This window comes from Polyodon spathula, chromosome 18 (genome assembly GCF_017654505.1).
Source record: "Polyodon spathula isolate WHYD16114869_AA chromosome 18, ASM1765450v1, whole genome shotgun sequence".
Classification (NCBI taxonomy): domain Eukaryota; kingdom Metazoa; phylum Chordata; class Actinopteri; order Acipenseriformes; family Polyodontidae; genus Polyodon; species Polyodon spathula.
In genome coordinates, this window is record NC_054551.1 from 12,279,409 (window position 1) to 12,299,140 (window position 19,732).

Genomic DNA, 19,732 nt, shown 5'->3' on the forward strand with positions numbered 1-19,732 from the left:
GTCCCCAGGACCGAGTTTGAGAAGCCCTGCTAAACAATGTTTAATTTTCAATGTTTCCTCTTTTTCCTTGCCTAACTAGCACCATTTACACCTCAGTAAGGCAAATGTGTAAAATCAACACACTCTGACAGACTTTTAAGAGTTCTTTCAACCAGTGACATAAGAAAAACTTCTAGTCAAAACATTTTGTATTACATTTATTTAGTTTCTTTTATCATTTCTAAATGTTGCTCTATTTTACTAGTATTTCTAGACACTCCATTAGTGTGTGTTGAGAAAGGAGCGAGGAGAGTCTTGCTGGGTGCAATATACATTTGTTTTTGGTCTTTCAAGACGAATACCCAGGCGGACAAGAGTATTGTTTTGTTTTGTGTTCGAGACTTGTTTTTGTCTAACCTTTTTATTTTGCTCTGTGAGCAGTGTTATTTTATTTTGTTTAATAAATGCATGCCCCAGTGCTTAAACCCACAGCTACTCTGCGTCTCAGTAACCCTTTGTTTTCCATATTACATTATGATCTTTATCAACAATTTTGACTTTTTATATTTTTAGTCACACAAGTAAATCAACAGTATTTTTCAACTTTTAGTCAAGGACATTCACCAGGAGAATTTTTTTTCTTCTAAGGATTGTAGTGGAACCTGCAACAATGCTGGAGACTGAAATGAGTGGCCTATTGTGGGAACAGAAAGAACAGCATTGTTCCAAGACCGGAACATACAGTGTGATCCTTAGAAGAGACATTCTCATTCTCCTGGCAAATGGTCTCAAGTAAATGTTGAGGAATGTATTAATTTAAGACCCATGATGTGCCAGCAGTGTTTATAAATATAAACGCTGTGACATAGACATTGCAGGCTACAGCGAAGATTGTGATACAAGGTGCATTTCTTTAGATAAAAACCAACAACAACAAGGTGCAGCCTCTTAAGACAATTTATTTTTTAAAATAACAGAAGCTACTATAACTTTGTATACATTTTACTTTACCAAGAATACAATCATGCTGCAGATACAAGTAACAAAAGACTTCTCCCAAGTTCAAGGAAAAATAAGCTAGCACTGATTATGAGATTAAAAGCACTTCATTAAGTAAAAAAAAAACAAAAAACAGCACAGTTTAATTACTTGTGAAGTACACCTGTGGCTATTTAAAGGTTTACTAAAAAGGCTGTACAACATTCAATTCATATTTCTGTTTTTCAGTACATCCTTGAATCCTTGCGCAAGCTTCCACAAGACTCATTAGCAGAAGCAATTAACTCAAATCAAAGCAATTACATGTAAGGATGCACACACAGATGGAGAAGACTAATAATCAAATTAGTCTCAAACTGACCCAACTAAAATATCTTGTAATTGTTTGAAGTAGAGAACATATTATGAACCAGAGTCCCCATGCGTGGGACAGTATCAACCAACCCAACCAAAGAACAGTGTACAACAATGAAGACTTGTAGTTGAAATGTTTGCCACTGTGTTTCTTCAGTATAGTGTTATAGATGAACAACCAGCAGCCTAGCAAGAACGGAGTCGTTTTTAGTGTTTGGAATGAATTGTGATCTCTGAATTTGCATAATATTATTTTTATCTGTTTATTATGCCATGATTGTGTTCATAATTATTCTCTGCAAGGAGTTTTCTGTAACTAGGTGACTATGTATTACTAATGTTGTCGTCACCCCCCCCCCCACCACCCCCACTGAATCAGTGATCTTGTATAGTATTGTATTGATCTTGTCAGTGTTTTTCTATTGGAAATCCCTCACACTTTCATTGTGGAAGACATTACCAGTGCACATCCTCAGTGGTCATTTACTACTGGCCTAATTACAGAAATTGCACCTTGCTCAGGCTTGCTTAGAGGCAGTTTTCACAGGAAATACATGCTAAATTATTTTCTCTCCAATTTGTCCTATTACCTTCCCTCACTACAGCAATTCCCTACAATAGGAACTGATGGTCAGTGGGCAACCTCCCATGCCAGGCCAATAACCTCTTTTACGCCAGGAACTCATGAGCAGATGTCCACAAGCTGCTGGCCTCTAGAGGATAAAGGTCAGCTGTACAGGTGTCTGCCTGAGCTCACCAGGTGCCTGGCCAGTAGGGTCCTGTTTGGGTATACCTCCCTAGCCCATGAGAGTGCCACAGCCAATGCGACACTTCCTCTGGATTTCCCAGTAAAGACTGACTACTTTGCAGAGCCAGGAAAATGCACTCCCCTGACTCCGACTCACCCTGCACACTGTGCTTTTAACTGGGGAGACACTTTTTGGCGACCTCAGCTGGTGACTATTAAATATGCCAAATATCCATAAATTCAAAAATCGATACAGCAACACCCTTGTTACCTCCCACAATAAAAGCTAGTCCAGCACAATTTATTTATATGGAAAACCCCATCGCATCTCTTTAGAGACAAATTAGTTGTCTAACGGGGTGCCAACAGTGGAATGCCTTTTTAGCTTTAATCACTGTCAGAAACATATCTTTTTCTGTACAATAAATCAAGATTAAACAAATAAAACATGAATTACTCCAACCATACTAAAATATTGGTGTTCATAGGTAACAAAATAATTCCATAAATGTTCCACACCATTCAATATGTAGAAGTCTCAAGTGAGTAAGTTTTGCCAGAAACCTACGTTTTAGCAAACCTGGATTTTCATTTTAAAACATGCTATTGGTTACTATTCTCGGTTAAAGCCATGCTTCTGATAGCAATTTCATGGTCCCCTGGAGAGTGCAACTGTCCCCACCCCTTCAGGGCTGACTTTCCTGCTGACCGCAAAAACACTGCTGAGGTGACTCAGATGTTTTAAACTGAAAATACATGTTTGCTGTATCATGTGTTTCTTTCAAAACACATTTGAGTCTTCTGTAGTGTATGGTACTGCATGGGACATTATTATGAGTATTTTGTTACCTATATAGTGAATGGCAGTGCTCAACAGGTAAGATATAGGACATTTTTTTATTAGCTTCATTTTAAAGGTTTAGGGCCAACATATAACACTAATGAAGGCCAAACACTAAGATTTCTAAAAGTTTTGTTATTTCCATTAGGGATCCTTCTTCACAGTTCAGTCCGAAGCTGTTTTAGAGTTAGTCCTCACAGGACTACTTAATCTGCACCAGGTTCCACAGTGCCAAAGTTAGTCCTCACAGGACTGCTTGGTCTGCACCAGGTTCCACAGTGCCAAAGTTAGTCCTCACAGGACTGCTTGCTCTGCACCAGGTTCCACAGTGCCAAAGTTAGTCCTCACAGGACTGCTTGCTCTGCACCAGGTTCCACAGCGCCAGGCTCTTGGTCCTCAAGTCCAGCGGCATCGCTTTATCTGGCAGGCATCTGGGTCTGAAGCACAGCCCTCAGAGTCACTGCCTGAAGAGGAAGAAGAGGTGGAGGGCCTGTCTGCACTGCTGATGGTCAGCACCCAGCCCAGCTTGTTCTGCAGTAGGTGCTTGAGCCCTGGGGGCAGGGGCAGGACACTCAGGGTGTCCACGCTCTCCGGGAGCAGCTGTCGGAGCCGCGCGCAGCACAGGTACTGCAGGGAGGTGGGGGAGAAGCAGGAGCGGATCACCTTCATGCTGCTCTTGGCCGCGGTGGAGCACACCATGGGGTAGAACTTCTTGTTCTGCAGCTTTGTGGCGGCAACACCTGTGGAAAGACAAGAGACCTGAAGATCAGAGGATTCCGGAACTAGTTAATACTCAATAGAGCTGAAATTACAAATACTAAAATAAAACTTAATAAATTACCGTATTCCTTCGAATTTAAGACACAGCCAAAATTTCACACCCTCAATTTGAGGAAAAAATACCTTTATAAAAGATACCTCAAATTACACATATGGAGGCAGTTTGTGGTGGTCTGCTATCACACAGAGCATTACTGTTATGTGCTGTTTTCTCCCCATTTGTGAACCTTGGTATTGTTTGGCATGTTGAAAAAAAACGGGTGTCTGATCAGCATTTCCGACCTGTCCAAGCTGGTACGGTTTGTTAGAAATGCTGAAATTGTAAATGCTTCTATTTGAATCATTCATGAAGCTAATGAAGCTTCTGCGTAAATGGCTGCCTGTGCGTCTTGGATGATTCGAGATCGGGCAGTAACATTTTGTTCGTCTTTTCACAGCAGTCAGTCATGTTACTGCTTGTGTACTCGGGTAGTCACATCTTTTGTTGCCGATTTTAACACATGCATCAATTAAGCGAAAGAGCCTGTCAATGCGGGCTCTACCATGTGGTAGATGACCGTGACTGGAGTTATGCATCCCGAGCCGTAGGAGTTAACTTAAGTCAAGGTCATCTACCACACAGTAGAGCCTGCATCGAGAGGGGTCTATCGCTATTAGAAAACAATTTATTTCTCTATTTTCGCTCTAAAAAAAAACAAAAAAAAACACACACTTTAAAACCTCTATTTACCTTGAACTTCTGATATTTCGCTAGTTAACATTCTGCTGAGGAAAATAGTCCCTAACAATTAGAATAGAAAAACTACACATGGAGAAATTATTACTATTATTATTATTATTATTACTACACCGTGTAACAATTTTTTCTTTTTTTTGTTCCTGGGTAGCAAGTGTTATTTCCTAATTGCTTATGCCTCAAAAGTATAGAAAATGGCTATTATTCCCCACAAACTTTGTTTTTGTGACCAGGACAGTGATATTTTGAAATGTACCTATTTTCCAGAACATTCCCGATAGATACAGTGCTGAGTAAGCTTGGAGTAACTTCTAGAACTTTCCAGTAATATAAATAGTAGCATAAATACAGGGGCCTTAAGCCCACCAGTTCAGTTTAGTTCCAGCTGCCTAAGATACATATCTGCATTTTTATGAGATGGCATCAAGAGGCTGCAATGGTGGCAAGGCGGTTTTACCAAGTTTCCCTGCTATCTGTGCCTTTGGGACAACAGGGACACCAAGGTGCACTACCACAGGCGGGACTGGCCACAGCGGACAGAGTTCTCTGTGGGGAGGAACAACGTCAAGCGGGAGCCACTGGTGGCCCCCCTGAAGGTGCTGATGCCACCACTGCACATCAAATTGGGCCTTATGAAACAATTTGTCAGAGCTCTAGAGAAGGAGTCGGCGGCCTTCAAGTACCTTCAAGACTTCTTCCCTAAGCTGTCTGAGGCAAAGGTCAAAGCCGGTGTCTTCGTCGGACCACAGATAAAGAAGATCCTGGAGTGCAACGAATTCCCCAAGAAGCTCACTAGTAAGGAAAAAGCGGCTTAGAACAGCTTTGTCGCAGTGGTTCGGGGCTTCCTGGGCAATCACAAGGCCGAAAACTATGTGGAGCTGGTTAAGACTCTGGTGAAGAACTACGGCACAATGGGCTGTAGGATGTCCTTTAAAGTCCATATCCTTGATGCTCATCTTAATAAATTCAAGGAGAACATGGGAGCGTACTTGGAGAAACAAGGCGAGCGCTTCCACCAGGATATACTGGACTTTGAACGCCGCTACCAAGGACAGTATAATGAGAACATGATGGGAGACTACATTTGGGGGCTGATTCGTGAAAGTGATTTACAGTATAATCGTAAATCTCGAAAAAATACTCACTTCTAAATCTTTTGTAGTCATTTTTGTATTACTATAGTACAAATACATGTTAATTTGGATTCGTATGTTGTTTTTTTCTGACTTTATGTGAACGAAAATACCGTTTTTTCATTGGAAATAGGTAAATTTCAATATATCACTGTCCTGGTCACAAAAGCAAAGTTTGTGGGGAATCATAGCCATTTTCTATACTTTTGAGGCATAAGCAATTAAGAAATAACACTTACTACCCAGGAACAAAAATTGTGTTACATAGTGTTATTATTAACATTTATCTATTGGGGTCTTACTCTTTCTTATAATTTATCTGGACATGTACAATTGTTGAATAGTCCGTGTAGTACTGTGTCTGACTTGAAACTTGTTGGAGGAGGCGGGGCGTCAGGGCAGGCAGGGAGTGGATTGGCTGGTGCAGAAAGAACTGAAAACAGGGTTGGCAGTTTGACTGGCTATTTTTAAGAGAGGGTTTTGTTTGGATCCAGCAGATGACAGAATTGTGGACCAATCGTGTCTTCCCGGTTGACTTGCTGTCCAGAAGCTGTGAATTGAGCCTTCATTACGGTGTCCTGTCATAGACATGATTTCCCTTGTCTCTAGACCAGCATCAGAAAGTATGTTTGAGTAGCTTTTTATGTAATCAGATTAGTTGTAGATTACAATGTTAAGGGGAGAAAGCCAGTATTTGTGAGCGGGTTGATTTTAAAATATACTTCACAGTTAAGCACTTCAACGTTCTGGCGGGCATCTATGCAAAATAGAAGCCCGCTAGATCTGGAAGCTGATTGGCTGTTCGCACTCAATCATTTTCTAATTTATTTAAGAGCCCTGTGAAATTATTTTACATTACATACAGTCCTCTACTCTTTTTAATCAACTGCCTATTTACAGTAAATACTGCCCAAATGCGGGGAGACGTTGTTATAAGAGACTCTGCAGCTGATGCATATTTCACACACCCTAGTCTCAGTAAGTTGCCTTGGACAAAGGCGCCTGCTAAATAAACAAATAATTATAATACACGGTTCTACTATTGTGGGGGTGTTATTATAATTGCACATACAGAAATCTACCCATTTAAAAAAAAACAGGAATTGTATTTCAATCCCATTGCACTGAAGCAGGGCTCCAGTATACAACACACACTTTCTCAGTATTTAAAACACTAAGCAAAGCAGACTAATTCTCAAAATTCGTTCAAAACCAAACCAGCTTTTGCTCCAGTGCAAAGTTTGTACCACTTGAAGTAAAACAATTAGCATATTACTACAAAATACAAGCAAACAAACCATATTTTCCCCAAAAGGAAAAGGAATAAACAGCTAATGATGCTTAACAGTATCTTTCAACTCCCAGCTGAAAGTTGCAAAATCTGCACATCATTACTTTGTCACCTTCAGCTGCATATATCCCCCTTGTGCTCAAATTCTTTGCAGCACTGTTTAATTGTTATGTGCTTTAGAAACAAACGTCTCTACTCTTCCATCACAATCTAAATTCCCAAACGACTCACTTCAAATCTGCGCAAGCGCTGGTCAGAGCTTCCATTTCCCTTCAGACCGTGTCTATGGTAACGGCTGAGCCTTGACAACTTATTTACTTAAAGTATTTTTTGTATAAACCTCCCAATTAAAAATGCTATTCTAGGTTTGCTTTATAATGACTTCGTTCTATACTTTTAGCATTTTGTTTTATGTTACATTTAGTTTTATTTTGTGCTATTTCGTAGTTTCGAAAAACATGGGGCTCTAACTACACTGTACTGGAATTTAAGTTGCAGGCTATTTTTGAGAAGCAAGAAATGGTTCAAAAAGTGCATCTTAAATTTGAAGGAATACAGTAAGTTCAACATTTTAAAAGATATTGAAAAATAATTTGTCAAAATTGTTGTCATTGACTGCATTAGGTTTATTTGTATTACTTCTCAAAATTAGAGGCACAGAACTTGTCCGATATATGCCTGACCACTTGAAGGACCCGGTATCGAGCACCATTTGCCCTGATCACAGCCTTGACACAGCGTGACTACACAGGGTGCTGGAAGGTGTATCTAGATCAATGAAGACATCAATACTTCACTCTATTTATAGGGAGAGGATCGTGAAGACAATTGTTCAAATTCCTCCCAAATACGCTCAACTGGACTGAGATCCGGAGATGGCCATGGAAGATGCCCGTTATGCTCCTCAAGACGAGCATGCTGGAGAGGGCTTGTGTGGACAGGAGCCATCACCAATCCCACCAGGGCTTGAGTGCAGCATTGTTTTGTGAAGTTGATCTGCAACAATGCTTAAATAAACAAATTTGTTCTGCCTCCTACAGTAATCAAGGGACCCAGGGTACACCTGGAGAACACGGCCCACACCAGGGAGATGTCAAATCCGATCAGGTAGACAGGTATAATAAAAACTTTGTCTCACAGAAAAAGTTGAGTGGAATACACAAACAGCCAACAGTAACCTGAAAAACAGATTGACGTAATTGCCACAGGATGTGCAGATAAAAAAAAACAGGTATGGGAAACGGATGCCCGATACATCCCAGATTCTGACGCTCTCATTAAAATTCTTGTGCTAAAGAATTTGCTAACCAAGTTTCATCCCAATTGAAAAAGCACTACATGAGATGAAAGTGTATATAGGCAGATGGAGCATACTAAATTGCGGACTAACTAATATGGTACTATCTCAGAATCATCTCCAGCTGCATATTAACTTGGTAGCAATTGCAACGAAAAAAGATGGGGAACAAAGTTGGAGACTAGCTGATCCCTAGCTTTATTACAGTGCTCATGATTAAGCTCTATATTGTAGTGTGCTACAAAATCTGAGGGATTGGTTCCGGATAATATATTTATATTATTTTTTGTTACAAGATCAATTTTTTATTTTTATTTTTTTAAGAAACCTAACATTATACTTATTGTTCAATTACATTTTTTTGAACTTAAGAAAATGTATGAAAATGTATTTACACACAAAAATAAATATTAAGGCTGAATTGCGAAATAATATTTTTTCATCTTCTTAAACCAAATTCACATGTGTAATCTAATTTTCCTAAAACACCACCAAACTTAATGAAGTTGCGTTAGAGGATAAACAAAACTTGTACTAGTCCTCATTATTTAATTGACACACAAAACAAATGCATTCGTTGATACGACCAAAAGTGTATTGTAGACTATAAAAAGTGTAAATCGAATCAGAAATGCTAATTACATATTTCAGGTATAGCCTATAAGACTTTAATTTAATGCTACCTTACCTGAGATGTGCCCAGCAGGTACAGCAGCAAATTTAAAAAAGAGGCTGAAAGTAGAGACACTGGTAAGTTGTACTTAGATTTTAATTCTTACTATTTTACAAAATAGACCTACATCAAGTTCAGTAAGTATGAAACTGGTTTTGATGCAAATGTTTTGACACCTGTTCCCCCCACACCCCAGAAGATTTCAAACTTATATAAGTTTGAATCTATTTTATGTAACTTTTGGTTATGAATAGTTCAGTTTCATAAAAGTTGGCAATACATTTTGAGATTATTCATATTTGTTCCAGTTAGTACAATACCACAAGTCTTTATTCAACATAAATTAGAGATTTTATTGCTTTAGCAATTTTCTGTGCCACTATGTACGATGACACTACAAGCTTTTTAGCTGTGGTAGTTGTGGATTTCATTACAGCGTTAGTACCAAGCAGTTCTTTAGACTTTCACTCAAAAAATGAATGTTGTAATTAAATATTACTGCAATTTGGAGGGTTTCAAACATTCATTGGACAGTACTTGTGCACAAATTACACACTGCGGTTGAGGTATATCTCCACTTCCAGTATAAATAAAACTGGAATTCAAGTAGCTGTCTTCGTAATTCCTTAATATTGCAGGGTAAATAACAGCTTTATGTTTTGTTTTTTTACTCACACCACCACCTCCTCGCTGTTCTTCAGCTCTTACAGCTGAACTCCAAGGAAGTTCTGTATCATCATTCTGTGGGTTTTGTTGTTTTGATGGTCATGGTTCAATAGAAAATGTACCCATATCTGGTATTTACTGTGTGTGTTTCCAACGATTTTTCTTGTGCTTTGTAATCATGCTCCTGCGTAACCTGAGAATGCATCAATTTCTGCTCATGCTTATGACATGCTGAAGCTAATAGGTTTCAGTGTGCCATAAGCATGCAGGGAAAATAACACACTGGTTTATTTGTGGAGGACCCCTTGAAACTTCCTTAGGGGTCCATGGACCCCGGTTGAGAACCCCTGCTTTAGGGGGCAACAGTCACTTTGGGTTTGTTGCAATTGAGAACACTTTTAATACCCAGCTGGGGGACTATCTTGACCTGCTTAGTTAGTTGCAATTGGCCCCATATGACCAGTTTATAAAAAAAAAAAAAACAGAGACAAGACGTCCCATCAAAGCATCTTCTCTGTCTCTCCGCTGTTCAGTACAGTTTACTTTACTACAACTAAACATGTACTTTTAAACTGCTTGGACACACCAGACCCTGATCTTGTTCAGTACATTGTTCATTTGCTGTTGTTGCTTGAACTCTTCCATATTAGTTACCAAATGGAGAACACTGTAGAGTTCAAGCAATTTCTGAAAAGTGTTACTGTTGTTGGTCCCTTCACAAAGATGCACACTGTCAATAAAGTACCACAAGTTTGAATGCTACAGCTCAGTTTGCTACAGTAATTTCTTGTTCATGACATTATCTGAAACACCAACAGTCTTCTACAGTCTCTCAACCCCCATAGCTAACACTGACAAAGGCAAGGCCTCCTCTTCTCTCTGGAACTCCCTGTTCACAGCGAATCGTCTCAATGATTATCTGCAAAGTGACCCTGGGGATGAGTCGTCTCGTGATTATCTGCAGTGACCCCGGGGATGACTCGTCTCAATGATTATCTGCACAGAGACTCCGGGGACGACTCGTCTCTGTGATTATCTGCACACAGTGACCCCGGGGACGACGCATCTCAATGATTATCTGCAGTGACCCCGGGGATGAGTCGTCTCTGTGATTATCTACAGTGACCCCGGGGATGAGTCATCTCTGTGATTATCTGCAGTGACTCCTGGGACGACTCGTCTCAATGATTATCTGCACTGTGACACCGGGGACAAGTCGTCTCTGTGATTATCTGCAGTGACCTCGGGGACGACTCGTCTCAATGATTATCTGCACAGTGACTCCTGGGACGACTCATCTCAATGATTATCTGCAGTGACTCAGGGGACGACTCGTCTCAATGATTATCTGCACTGTGACACCAGGGACGACTCGTCTCTGTGATTATCTGCAGTGACCCCAGGAACTCCTTACCTATACATTTTCGGTTCTTGAAGAAGGTCAGGGTGCCGTGCCAGGTATCAAGATGAACCCCAATTATGGAACCCTGGCCAAACCGCGACGAGAAGTTGGTTTTATCACCTTTGTGATGCAGTAAACCTGGAACACAGAGTACAGTATGAATTTGACTTTTTAACTGAAGTACTACTTAAAAGCTGCACATTTTCCAACAACATAAAGCTGCATGTTTTTCAACAATATAATAAAGTCCAACTCCTTATATTGGGTGCATATCTGCCAGCAGAATTATCTATTGGGCAATACTTTGTTACGTTTTTCTCACTTTGAAAATCACAATTTTTCTGTCAATTTACATTTTCCAAATCTTTTTTTTCTTACCCATTTAATATCTCATTATGCATGTTTTGTAGGATTCTCTACTGCTGCTCGAAATTAATGTAGAAAAATTATGCTTTTTAAAAGACTCCCAACACTGATTCCGGTTCTGTCTGTGCAACACTGATATGCTTCCCCCCCAGCTGTCCCTTACCTGTGTATGAGAGGCCCCAGCTGTCTTCATCTTTCCCCAGAAGACTGCAGAATGTGTGGCGAAACTTGTCCAGATTCACATCGGAGGTTCCGATTCCCACCATCTAAGGGAAAAAACAGGGACAGTAACTTAAGCCTGGTAACAATATTATCTTTTAATATTCACTCCATCCTATAATGTTACACAACATGCTGAAGTTGCTTAAAGATGCTCACATTACAAAATTGATCCAAATTACCTTAAACTAAGGAAAACAGCACAAACGGGCCTACATAGGACTCTATACACATGGAACAAACAAGAATGTGGCAATATATTCTGCAATTTTACCCTAGCTACCTTAAAAGTGAACTCACAGGTCTTGTAGGCAAAATTCCTACCTTTTATTTGACCCTTGACCTTCCGTTTTTTCAGAAATTCAGGGAGAGAGAACAATCATTGGAACAGCCGAGACTGTGTTGATTGACAGGCTCTACAACAGGACTGGAGCAGTGAATTTTAACCCAATATTTCCCAAATGAACAAACCCTTTTCCTGCCACTGCAGCAGTACCCACCATGTCTGTGCCATACACCGGGGAGGTCATTTTGATCTCCCAGAAGTGCTGCCCCTCCTCCAGCTCCTTGCTGCCCCGGATGGCGGCAGTCCCGCAGCTGTACTCAGTGTGGAAATTCACTTTGCGGTTGTCACAGCTCAGCCGGGTGGCGGTCGACTTGCTGCCCTCGTCCCACACCCAGTCAAAGTCTAGACAAAAACAGAGCAACACCTTCACATCTAGCGAGTCAGTATACAAACCCAGTCAATAGCCTGATTCGACACAGTACCAAAAATAAAACACATAAATAGGTGGTTTTGGAATTTTTACTGATGTGTGAAATTTAGTCCGTAGAACAGTCCATTTCTTTATCACAGATCATTCTCAGAGGTCCTCTGACTTTTTTTTAGAGGACATAGGGAACTTGTGTAAAATTTCAAACTCAAGTGTCCTATGTCTTTTTAATCCCATGCGAATCGACCACGTCAGTGTTATGTTACAATTTGTTTAGATTGCTTCTTGTAAATGTTTGAACACAATAAAGCTGCACGACTTCTTTAAAATGACTTCCACGAAAAAACATAGCCATTTTCTATACTTTTGAGGCATAAGCAATTAGGAAATAACACTTACTACCCAGGAACAAAAATTGTGTTACATAGTGTTATTTGTCATTGAGGCAATGCGGCCTTTTGTTGCTTTTAACCTATTTTACATAGACTTATTCCAATTGGTAAAAAAAACTTCTGATTTCCTGTAGTGTTACAGAACCCCTGCAGGGTTTACAGAAACACCTACTGCGTTACCTTCGCTGTGATCTGCGTTCTCTGTATCCAAGCGTTATATTCAGTGCTCGAGTCCTGCCAGAACATACCAGAACAGAGTTCTGACACTTTTTTTGGTAGCTTTTTAGAACCTTTTTGACAATATTTTCCAGCAAGCTATGTTCTAATTTGACTACACACACGTGAAATTGTACCAAAGAATATCGCTGTTGCCCGAGCGTGGTCACAGACTCATGCCAACCGTCACGTAATGTAACATCAACCTCTCTCAGGCTCATTTTCCTCTTGATTTGGATCTTGTCTGTAATGTCTGATAAAAAGCTTACTGCGATACTGTCCTACTTTTCGGTCGTTAACAAGAAGCCTAAAAAAAAACTTTAAAGGTAAGTTAAATAGCCATATAAGTGTACAATACTGTATTTATTACAATAAACAAATAAAAACAGCAGGGACATGTAACTGGTACAATATGTAGACTTCAGCGCTGTATGTGCATGTTTGTTATAAAAATTCAAGAATAACTTTTAGTTAATATGTTTGAAACACCAGTCATTCATATATATATATTTTTTGATAGTTTTTGTACATTGTTTGTTTTGTTTTTTGTATGCAGGGCTGCATGTCCCGTTAGGTACCATTGCAGGTAGCGTCACGTGGGGTTTCTCTGCATATCTGTAAATAAACCTGCGTGCCTGCGGGGCATGTCAATCCCAGCCTTTTGTCTCCATCACCTGCCAATCAAGCAGTGAACATGCATGCACGTCATTCAGATCATTCAATCAATCATACTGATATGCATTTATTAGCTTCAAATGTATTATTCAAAGCATCAATTTTTAATAGTTGTCATTATGTTTTGTTTTTTCCCCCAATCCTCACTTTGGTTAAGCCCAATCGTTGTGTTTTAGTGAACTGTCGAAAATCTGTACATGATCTATCAATTCTAACATAACACTGATATGGTTGTTTGACACAGGAGTAAAAAGACACGGGACACCCAAGTTTTAAATTTTACTGAAGGTCCCGATGACCTGTAAAAAAAAAACTGGGGCACCTCTGAGAAAATGATCTGGGATAAAAAGAAATGGATGGTTCGCACAGGACTAAATTTCAGATGGTCGTGAAAATTTGTTGTATAATTGTAGAAAAAAAATTTACAGATTTTGAATGCTACTAACTTTCAGATGTCAGTGAAAATTCCAAAACCAACTGTTTGTGGTGATTTTTACTTTCTGTGCGAATTGGGCTTTAGTTCATTTTTAACTGTTGTTGAAATCGTATTGTGCGTTACAGCACTTTTTTTTTTGGGGGGGGGGGGGGGGGGGGGGGGGGGGAGTGACTCGAGCATTGGTTATATCTGACTCTCCAATTTTTTTTATCATACATCATGGGCCATAAAAATCAGCTGGGCAACACATTTCTCAACATTTACTCAGGAGTGTGGGTCGCTGCCAACCCAGGTGAAAGCGTCGGCGCTACCGACCCGGGTCAAAGAGTGTCGTTAATCTGAAATAGTTACACTGGAAAAATAATAGAACTATTTTGATGCAATGTGAAAAAAAATCGCAGATGTTATGGTTGAAAACCCAGATTTTGAGATGGTATGCTTTTTAAAAATGCAGATTTTTAAAAGCAAGCACAAGCTTTGCTTTTCATTAAATGGTCCTGTGAATTAGTTGTGTTACCGGAGAATCCCAAACATTGCTTTTTTTTTTTTTACTTTTCTTTCTTGCAGTCTTACTTTAGAAAAAGAATTGCAAACATCGGAAGGCACTGTATTTGTAGCTCGGTCAATACAGTATTTATAGTTCCAGCACAATGCTCTTAACATGCTCTGTTACTTTGAAGACTCCTGCACAGATGCAATCCCATCTAAACACTCACAGGGGGCGGGGATCTCAAATCGCATGCAGATTCAGCGAGTCGGATTTGTGGAGATCTGAGCTCTGCGCTTAATTAAAAAAATAAATTGCAGATTCCAAATGCAATAAAAAATAAAAACCTTTCCTTTGCTTAAACCCTTTACACAAAAGCAATGCACAGACTTGACTATCGATAGTTGTCAAATTATACGATGCATCAATAAATTGATCCATCGTCTCAGCCTTACTGTCTCAGTCTATATCCTCCATGTTTCTGGTTTCAGGGGTATGCAGGATTCAGGATTTCCTTCAGGTACTGAGTACCAATCAATAACAATCTCAAACTAACTAAAACCAATCCGATTTTTACCTTCAATGATTTGTCTTAACTTTCTTTTGACATAAAATAATTTTGATCTGCCAGTTTCCTTAGAAATGATTAATCTCTGCAGTGAATTGTGGGATTGTAGTCCCAAGCATGATTTAACCTGATTAAACTGGACCAAAAATTATATATCCCAGTGTGCACTGCAGTAGCTCGTCAGATAGATCGAAGAAAAGTTCACGTTTATGTGATTAATCAGTTACATTGGCTAGTTTGAATATTTTCATTGTCAGTCTATGACCTCGGTACAGCAGTAAAAATGACAGAGCCCTTAGTAAAGAGAACTTGCTTCCAATTGGCGGCTTAATGCCACTGAGTGGTACTCTATTGTATAGGTGAGGGCAATGAGAGAAAGACAGCTTGTGCGAAATGAAGATATTTTTAATGGGCTTGTTTAGTTTTTCTTTAAAAGGAAGTCTGAGTATGTTCACAGCGCTATTCCCTATGTGCGAGTGCATCAACACCATTTATTTCTTTCCCGTGTATCCTGGTACAGTAGGCAGGGCAGAGAAATTTGGAACAGGGTAATTTTTAGCACTGGTGTTTAATGATTCATATTTAAAAACACCACCACCACACACAGGCATACCTTTCCACTCGAGACCTGTAAAGAGTTTTCCTGTATTCACAACCTCTTTTGTATTGGAAACTATAAGAAAATAAATCGTAACCAGCGTTGCATTGAAAGGCCGAAATAAGACAATGTTGGCTTTTCGTTTCACTGGAGTCTTGTTAAGCAGCCAATGAAATAGAAATAGAATCTCGTCTGCTTTGTGTCGTCACTGTCAGTTCAATAGCAAACGTGCAAGATAGTAAAGCAGAAACATCTACCATATTGGTGTCACGCTTTAACATCACTTTAGTTTGCTAATACTAAATGTTAGCTTTACATTTAAAAACTCCACCATTAAATTCATTCAATAAGCTATGCTTTACCATGCTTTCACTGTGCTTCATTAGACTTTGCTTTGCTCTTACTATGGGAAACTTAAAAGGGAGAAAGTATGCCTTTTCATAATGTACACAATTATTGAGTACCAATCAAGGACAATATTTTTGAAAGTGTAATTATGTTACCTAACATGTTAAAGAATTACTAGGAAAGTCTGCACACCCTTAAGAAACTTAATACATTAAAATGACAAAAAATTAACTCAGGAAGTTTCTTTTAGAATTTCTAAATGTAACACTATTGAGTGTAACTGTAAGGCTAGAACTAAATTGCTGCTTAAAAAACATTATTAATAAATCATGTATTTGATTACGTCTGGTGCTTTATTTGTGAACTTTATTTTCTATTGCTTTGCTGTTTGTGCAACAGATTTAAAAAATGCTTAGAATTTTTTTAAACTGTTTATTAATGTTCTGCAATGCCATTTACATGTTACCGGACTACAACCTCAACTTCACTCCCGCCCATGTGAAACCACACGCTTCACAATCACGTCACAATCACTTTACTGACAGTTAGGGGCTACCCCTATTTAAGAGTCATGGATAACTGTTGGAAACGTTACACAGTGTTCTGCATACAGTGTACAAACAGCGGTCTCCTCACCCTGATCCTCTTCCCCGCAGTGGCAATCCTTGGCGCGGTGGAAGCCCCTCAGCCGGGGGGTGTAGGCTGGCTCGGTCGGGGAGTCACAGCCGCAGTACGACTCTCCCGTGACGGGGACAGCGCTTGGGACCGCGGGCGTGAGGGCAGGCAACTCCGGCTCTGAATCCGAGTCACTGGACTGAGACAAAGTTACAATAAGAAACACACCTAGAGATACACAGGGTCTTCCCGATCAGTGGTGTTGGATTGAATTGGATAAACATGTTTAAAAAATTGTAATCAATCAAAAATCTAACAAGAACAGGCAGCTGAATGGGCTTTAAAATGTTTAAACTCTCAAGACCTTGGTGAACAATTGTCAACACATTTTAAAAATCACTCTAAATGCCACTGAAAAAATAATTCAAGTACTTAATTGAAGCGCTCTTATCCCTAGTCTCATACCCATTCTCCACTGGCACATCTGACCCGTTAGGGCATGGGATGGTATAGGCACATGTGGTTCTCCACTGGCTATTTGTCCAGCCGAGTGATAACCAAACCGAGAAACTCTGGCCTCACAAGACATTGCATCATTACACTGCACCAGTCAGTACACTCCAGAAAAACAAACAACAAAGAAAACAGCAAGGAGCGAGTGTGAGGAGAGAAAAGTACAGCCTTGGAACGCTGAACGAAGTACAGGCTCTAGTTTCTGTAGGCAGACAGAAGAGTTCAGGAAGATCTGGAGTCGTGCGTCAGAAATTAAAGTTTATGCCCAAATTTCTGACGATTTGAAGCAAATGGACATTAACTGCAGGTACAGTACACTTAACTCCCACACTAAAAACACAACACTTCTCTCATCCTTGACCATTATTATAATATAAAAGGAAAAAAAAAATACAGAAAATAAAAATCTACTTAGTGCTGAGAAAGTCTGTGAACCTCTTAGGATTTTCACATATTTCAAACCTAAAATGTTATTAGATCTTAATCCAAGTCCTAACAATAGATAAAGATAATCTGATTAAACAAATGACACAAAAACATGATACTTTTTCAACATTTATGTATCCACAAATGATTCAACATTTAATATCCATGTGTGAAAAAGTATGTGAATCTTTAGATTCAGTAACTGGTGGCATCCCCTTGAGCATCAATGACTTTAACGAAGTGTTTCCTGTAACTGTTGGTCAGTCTCTCACATCGGTTTTGATGAGTTTTGGCCCATTCCTCCTTACCGAACTGCTTCAACTCTGTGACATTTGAGGGCTTCCTTGCATGGACAGCTTGCTTCAGGTCCTGCCACAACATTTCGATGGGGTTTAGGTCTGGACTTTGACTAGGCCATTATAAAACGTGGAATTTCTTCTTCTGCAGCTATTCTTTTGTAGATCTGCTTGTATGTTTAGGATCATTGTCCACTTTCGGTTCAGCTTCAGCTCATGGACGGATGGCCTGACATTCTCCTCTAGAATCTTCTAACACAATGCAGAATTCATGGTTGTGTCAATCAATCAATGATTGCAAGCCGTCCATGTCCTGAGGCAACAAAGCAGCCCCAAACCATCACACTACCACCACCATGCTTGACGGTTGGGATGAGGTTCTTCTGTTCGAAAGCAGTTTTTGGTTTTCGCCAAACACAACGTTTCTCATTGAGGCCAAAAAGTTCTACCTTTGACTCGTCTGCCCAGAGAACATTGTTCCAGTCCTGTGGATCATCTGTGTGCTCTTTGGCGAACTTCAGACGGGCAGCAATGTTCTTTTTAGAGAGCAGTGGTTTCCTCCTGGCTAACCTTCCATGAACACCATTCTTGTTCAGTCTTTTTCTGATAGTTGAGTCATGAACACTCACATTAGCCAAGGCGAGTGCCCTGCAGATCCTTGGATGTTACTCTGGGGTTCTTTGTGACTTGCTTGATGATTTTCCTGTTTGTTTTTGGAGAGATTTTGGTAGGACGACCGCTCCTGGATAGAGTGATTGTGGCCTGGGTAGAGTGACTGTGAACTTTCTCCATTTGTAGACTATCCGTCTGACAGTGGATTGGTGGAGCCCCAAAACCTTAGAAATGATTTTGTAACCCTTTCTAGACTGGTGAGCATCAATAACTGTTTCTGAGGTCCTCAGAGATTTCTTTTGATCGTGGCATGACGTGTTTCCACACACCTGTATGGTGAAGACCAAACTCAGTTTCCAATCTTTATATAAGGTGGGGCCTCCCAAACTCACCCTTAAGATCTACCTAATTATTTAAAACACCTGATTCTAATTATCACCTTAATTGAGCTGATAAAACCAGGGGTTCACATATTTTCACATACCCTGAATCTTAAATTACTCATTATTTGTCTAATTCATGCATAATTTTGTTTCAAAAGACATATAATTGGTTAATATAAGCCCTATTGGATATTCAAAAAAGCAATCATGGTAAAACTATGAAATTTCCATAATTATCATTGAGGTTCACAAACTTTATTTATAAAAATATAGTAAAACAAAATACAGCTGTACCATACATACAACTACGGCTCTCGTTGTGCTCACACAGCTATTTTTAAAAATGTATTTCATTAATTTATTTTTAAGCGCCCAACCGCGTTCCCGCTAAGCTTGTTAGTTACTGAGAAACTTGCCGTTCTGACTGAGAAAGGGTAAATTATCAGTGAGAAACCTCCCGCCATGCATTAACCCTTTTAATATATTTTTGTTGCATTATACAATTTTGAAACAATATTCCAGCACAAGTATCTCAACAATCTTACCATTTACTGTAAATTTAAACAAGACATGTATTGTGGCTCTGCCTCTGATATTAAAACATTCTCTGATCCTATGCAGCCCTGTCAGTTATCATAGATATAACATTCAGTTTTTCAAAAATGGCCAATTCCATTTGTTCCCACTTTTTTCAATGTATTAACAATTAAATATGGCACTTGAACAAAAATATAATGTTTCTAGTTAAAATAAGTACATTTAATAAATACTACCACAATTCATTTTTTTTGTTTTTATTTTCAATCAGACTCTAGTTGCTGTGATGGTTAAGTAAAGTACCTGAAGACACTTCAAACCTGTCATAACGTTTATAGACATCACTTGGCTCATTGCAGGCATTAAAATATGCAGGAAAACCTAAGAATTATTACAACAGTTCAGAAAATCAAAATGTCCAGCAAAGCTGTGA

The 19,732-nt window shown here is 39.4% G+C and overlaps 1 protein-coding gene across 5 annotated transcripts in view; it reads right to left on the minus strand.

Annotated features, from left to right (window-relative positions):
- Positions 1 to 922: 922 nt before the first annotated feature.
- The window catches only part of spsb3a (splA/ryanodine receptor domain and SOCS box containing 3a), a 31,927-nt gene continuing 13,117 nt past the window's right edge, over positions 923 to 19,732 (minus strand). For 3 of the 5 annotated variants that reach the window (XM_041277780.1, XM_041277779.1, XM_041277781.1), the window contains 5 exons: positions 16,554 to 16,726; positions 11,985 to 12,172; positions 11,429 to 11,531; positions 10,912 to 11,037; positions 923 to 3,661 (listed from right to left, as the gene is read on the minus strand). In XM_041277780.1, coding sequence (XP_041133714.1) covers positions 3,318 to 3,661; positions 10,912 to 11,037; positions 11,429 to 11,531; positions 11,985 to 12,172; positions 16,554 to 16,726 — 934 coding nt within the window. In that variant the 3' untranslated portion in view covers positions 923 to 3,317. Of the gene's footprint in view, positions 3,662 to 10,911; positions 11,038 to 11,428; positions 11,532 to 11,984; positions 12,173 to 16,553; positions 16,732 to 19,732 lie in introns of all 5 variants that reach the window. The other 2 variants (XM_041277778.1, XM_041277777.1) reach the window with 1 other exon arrangement.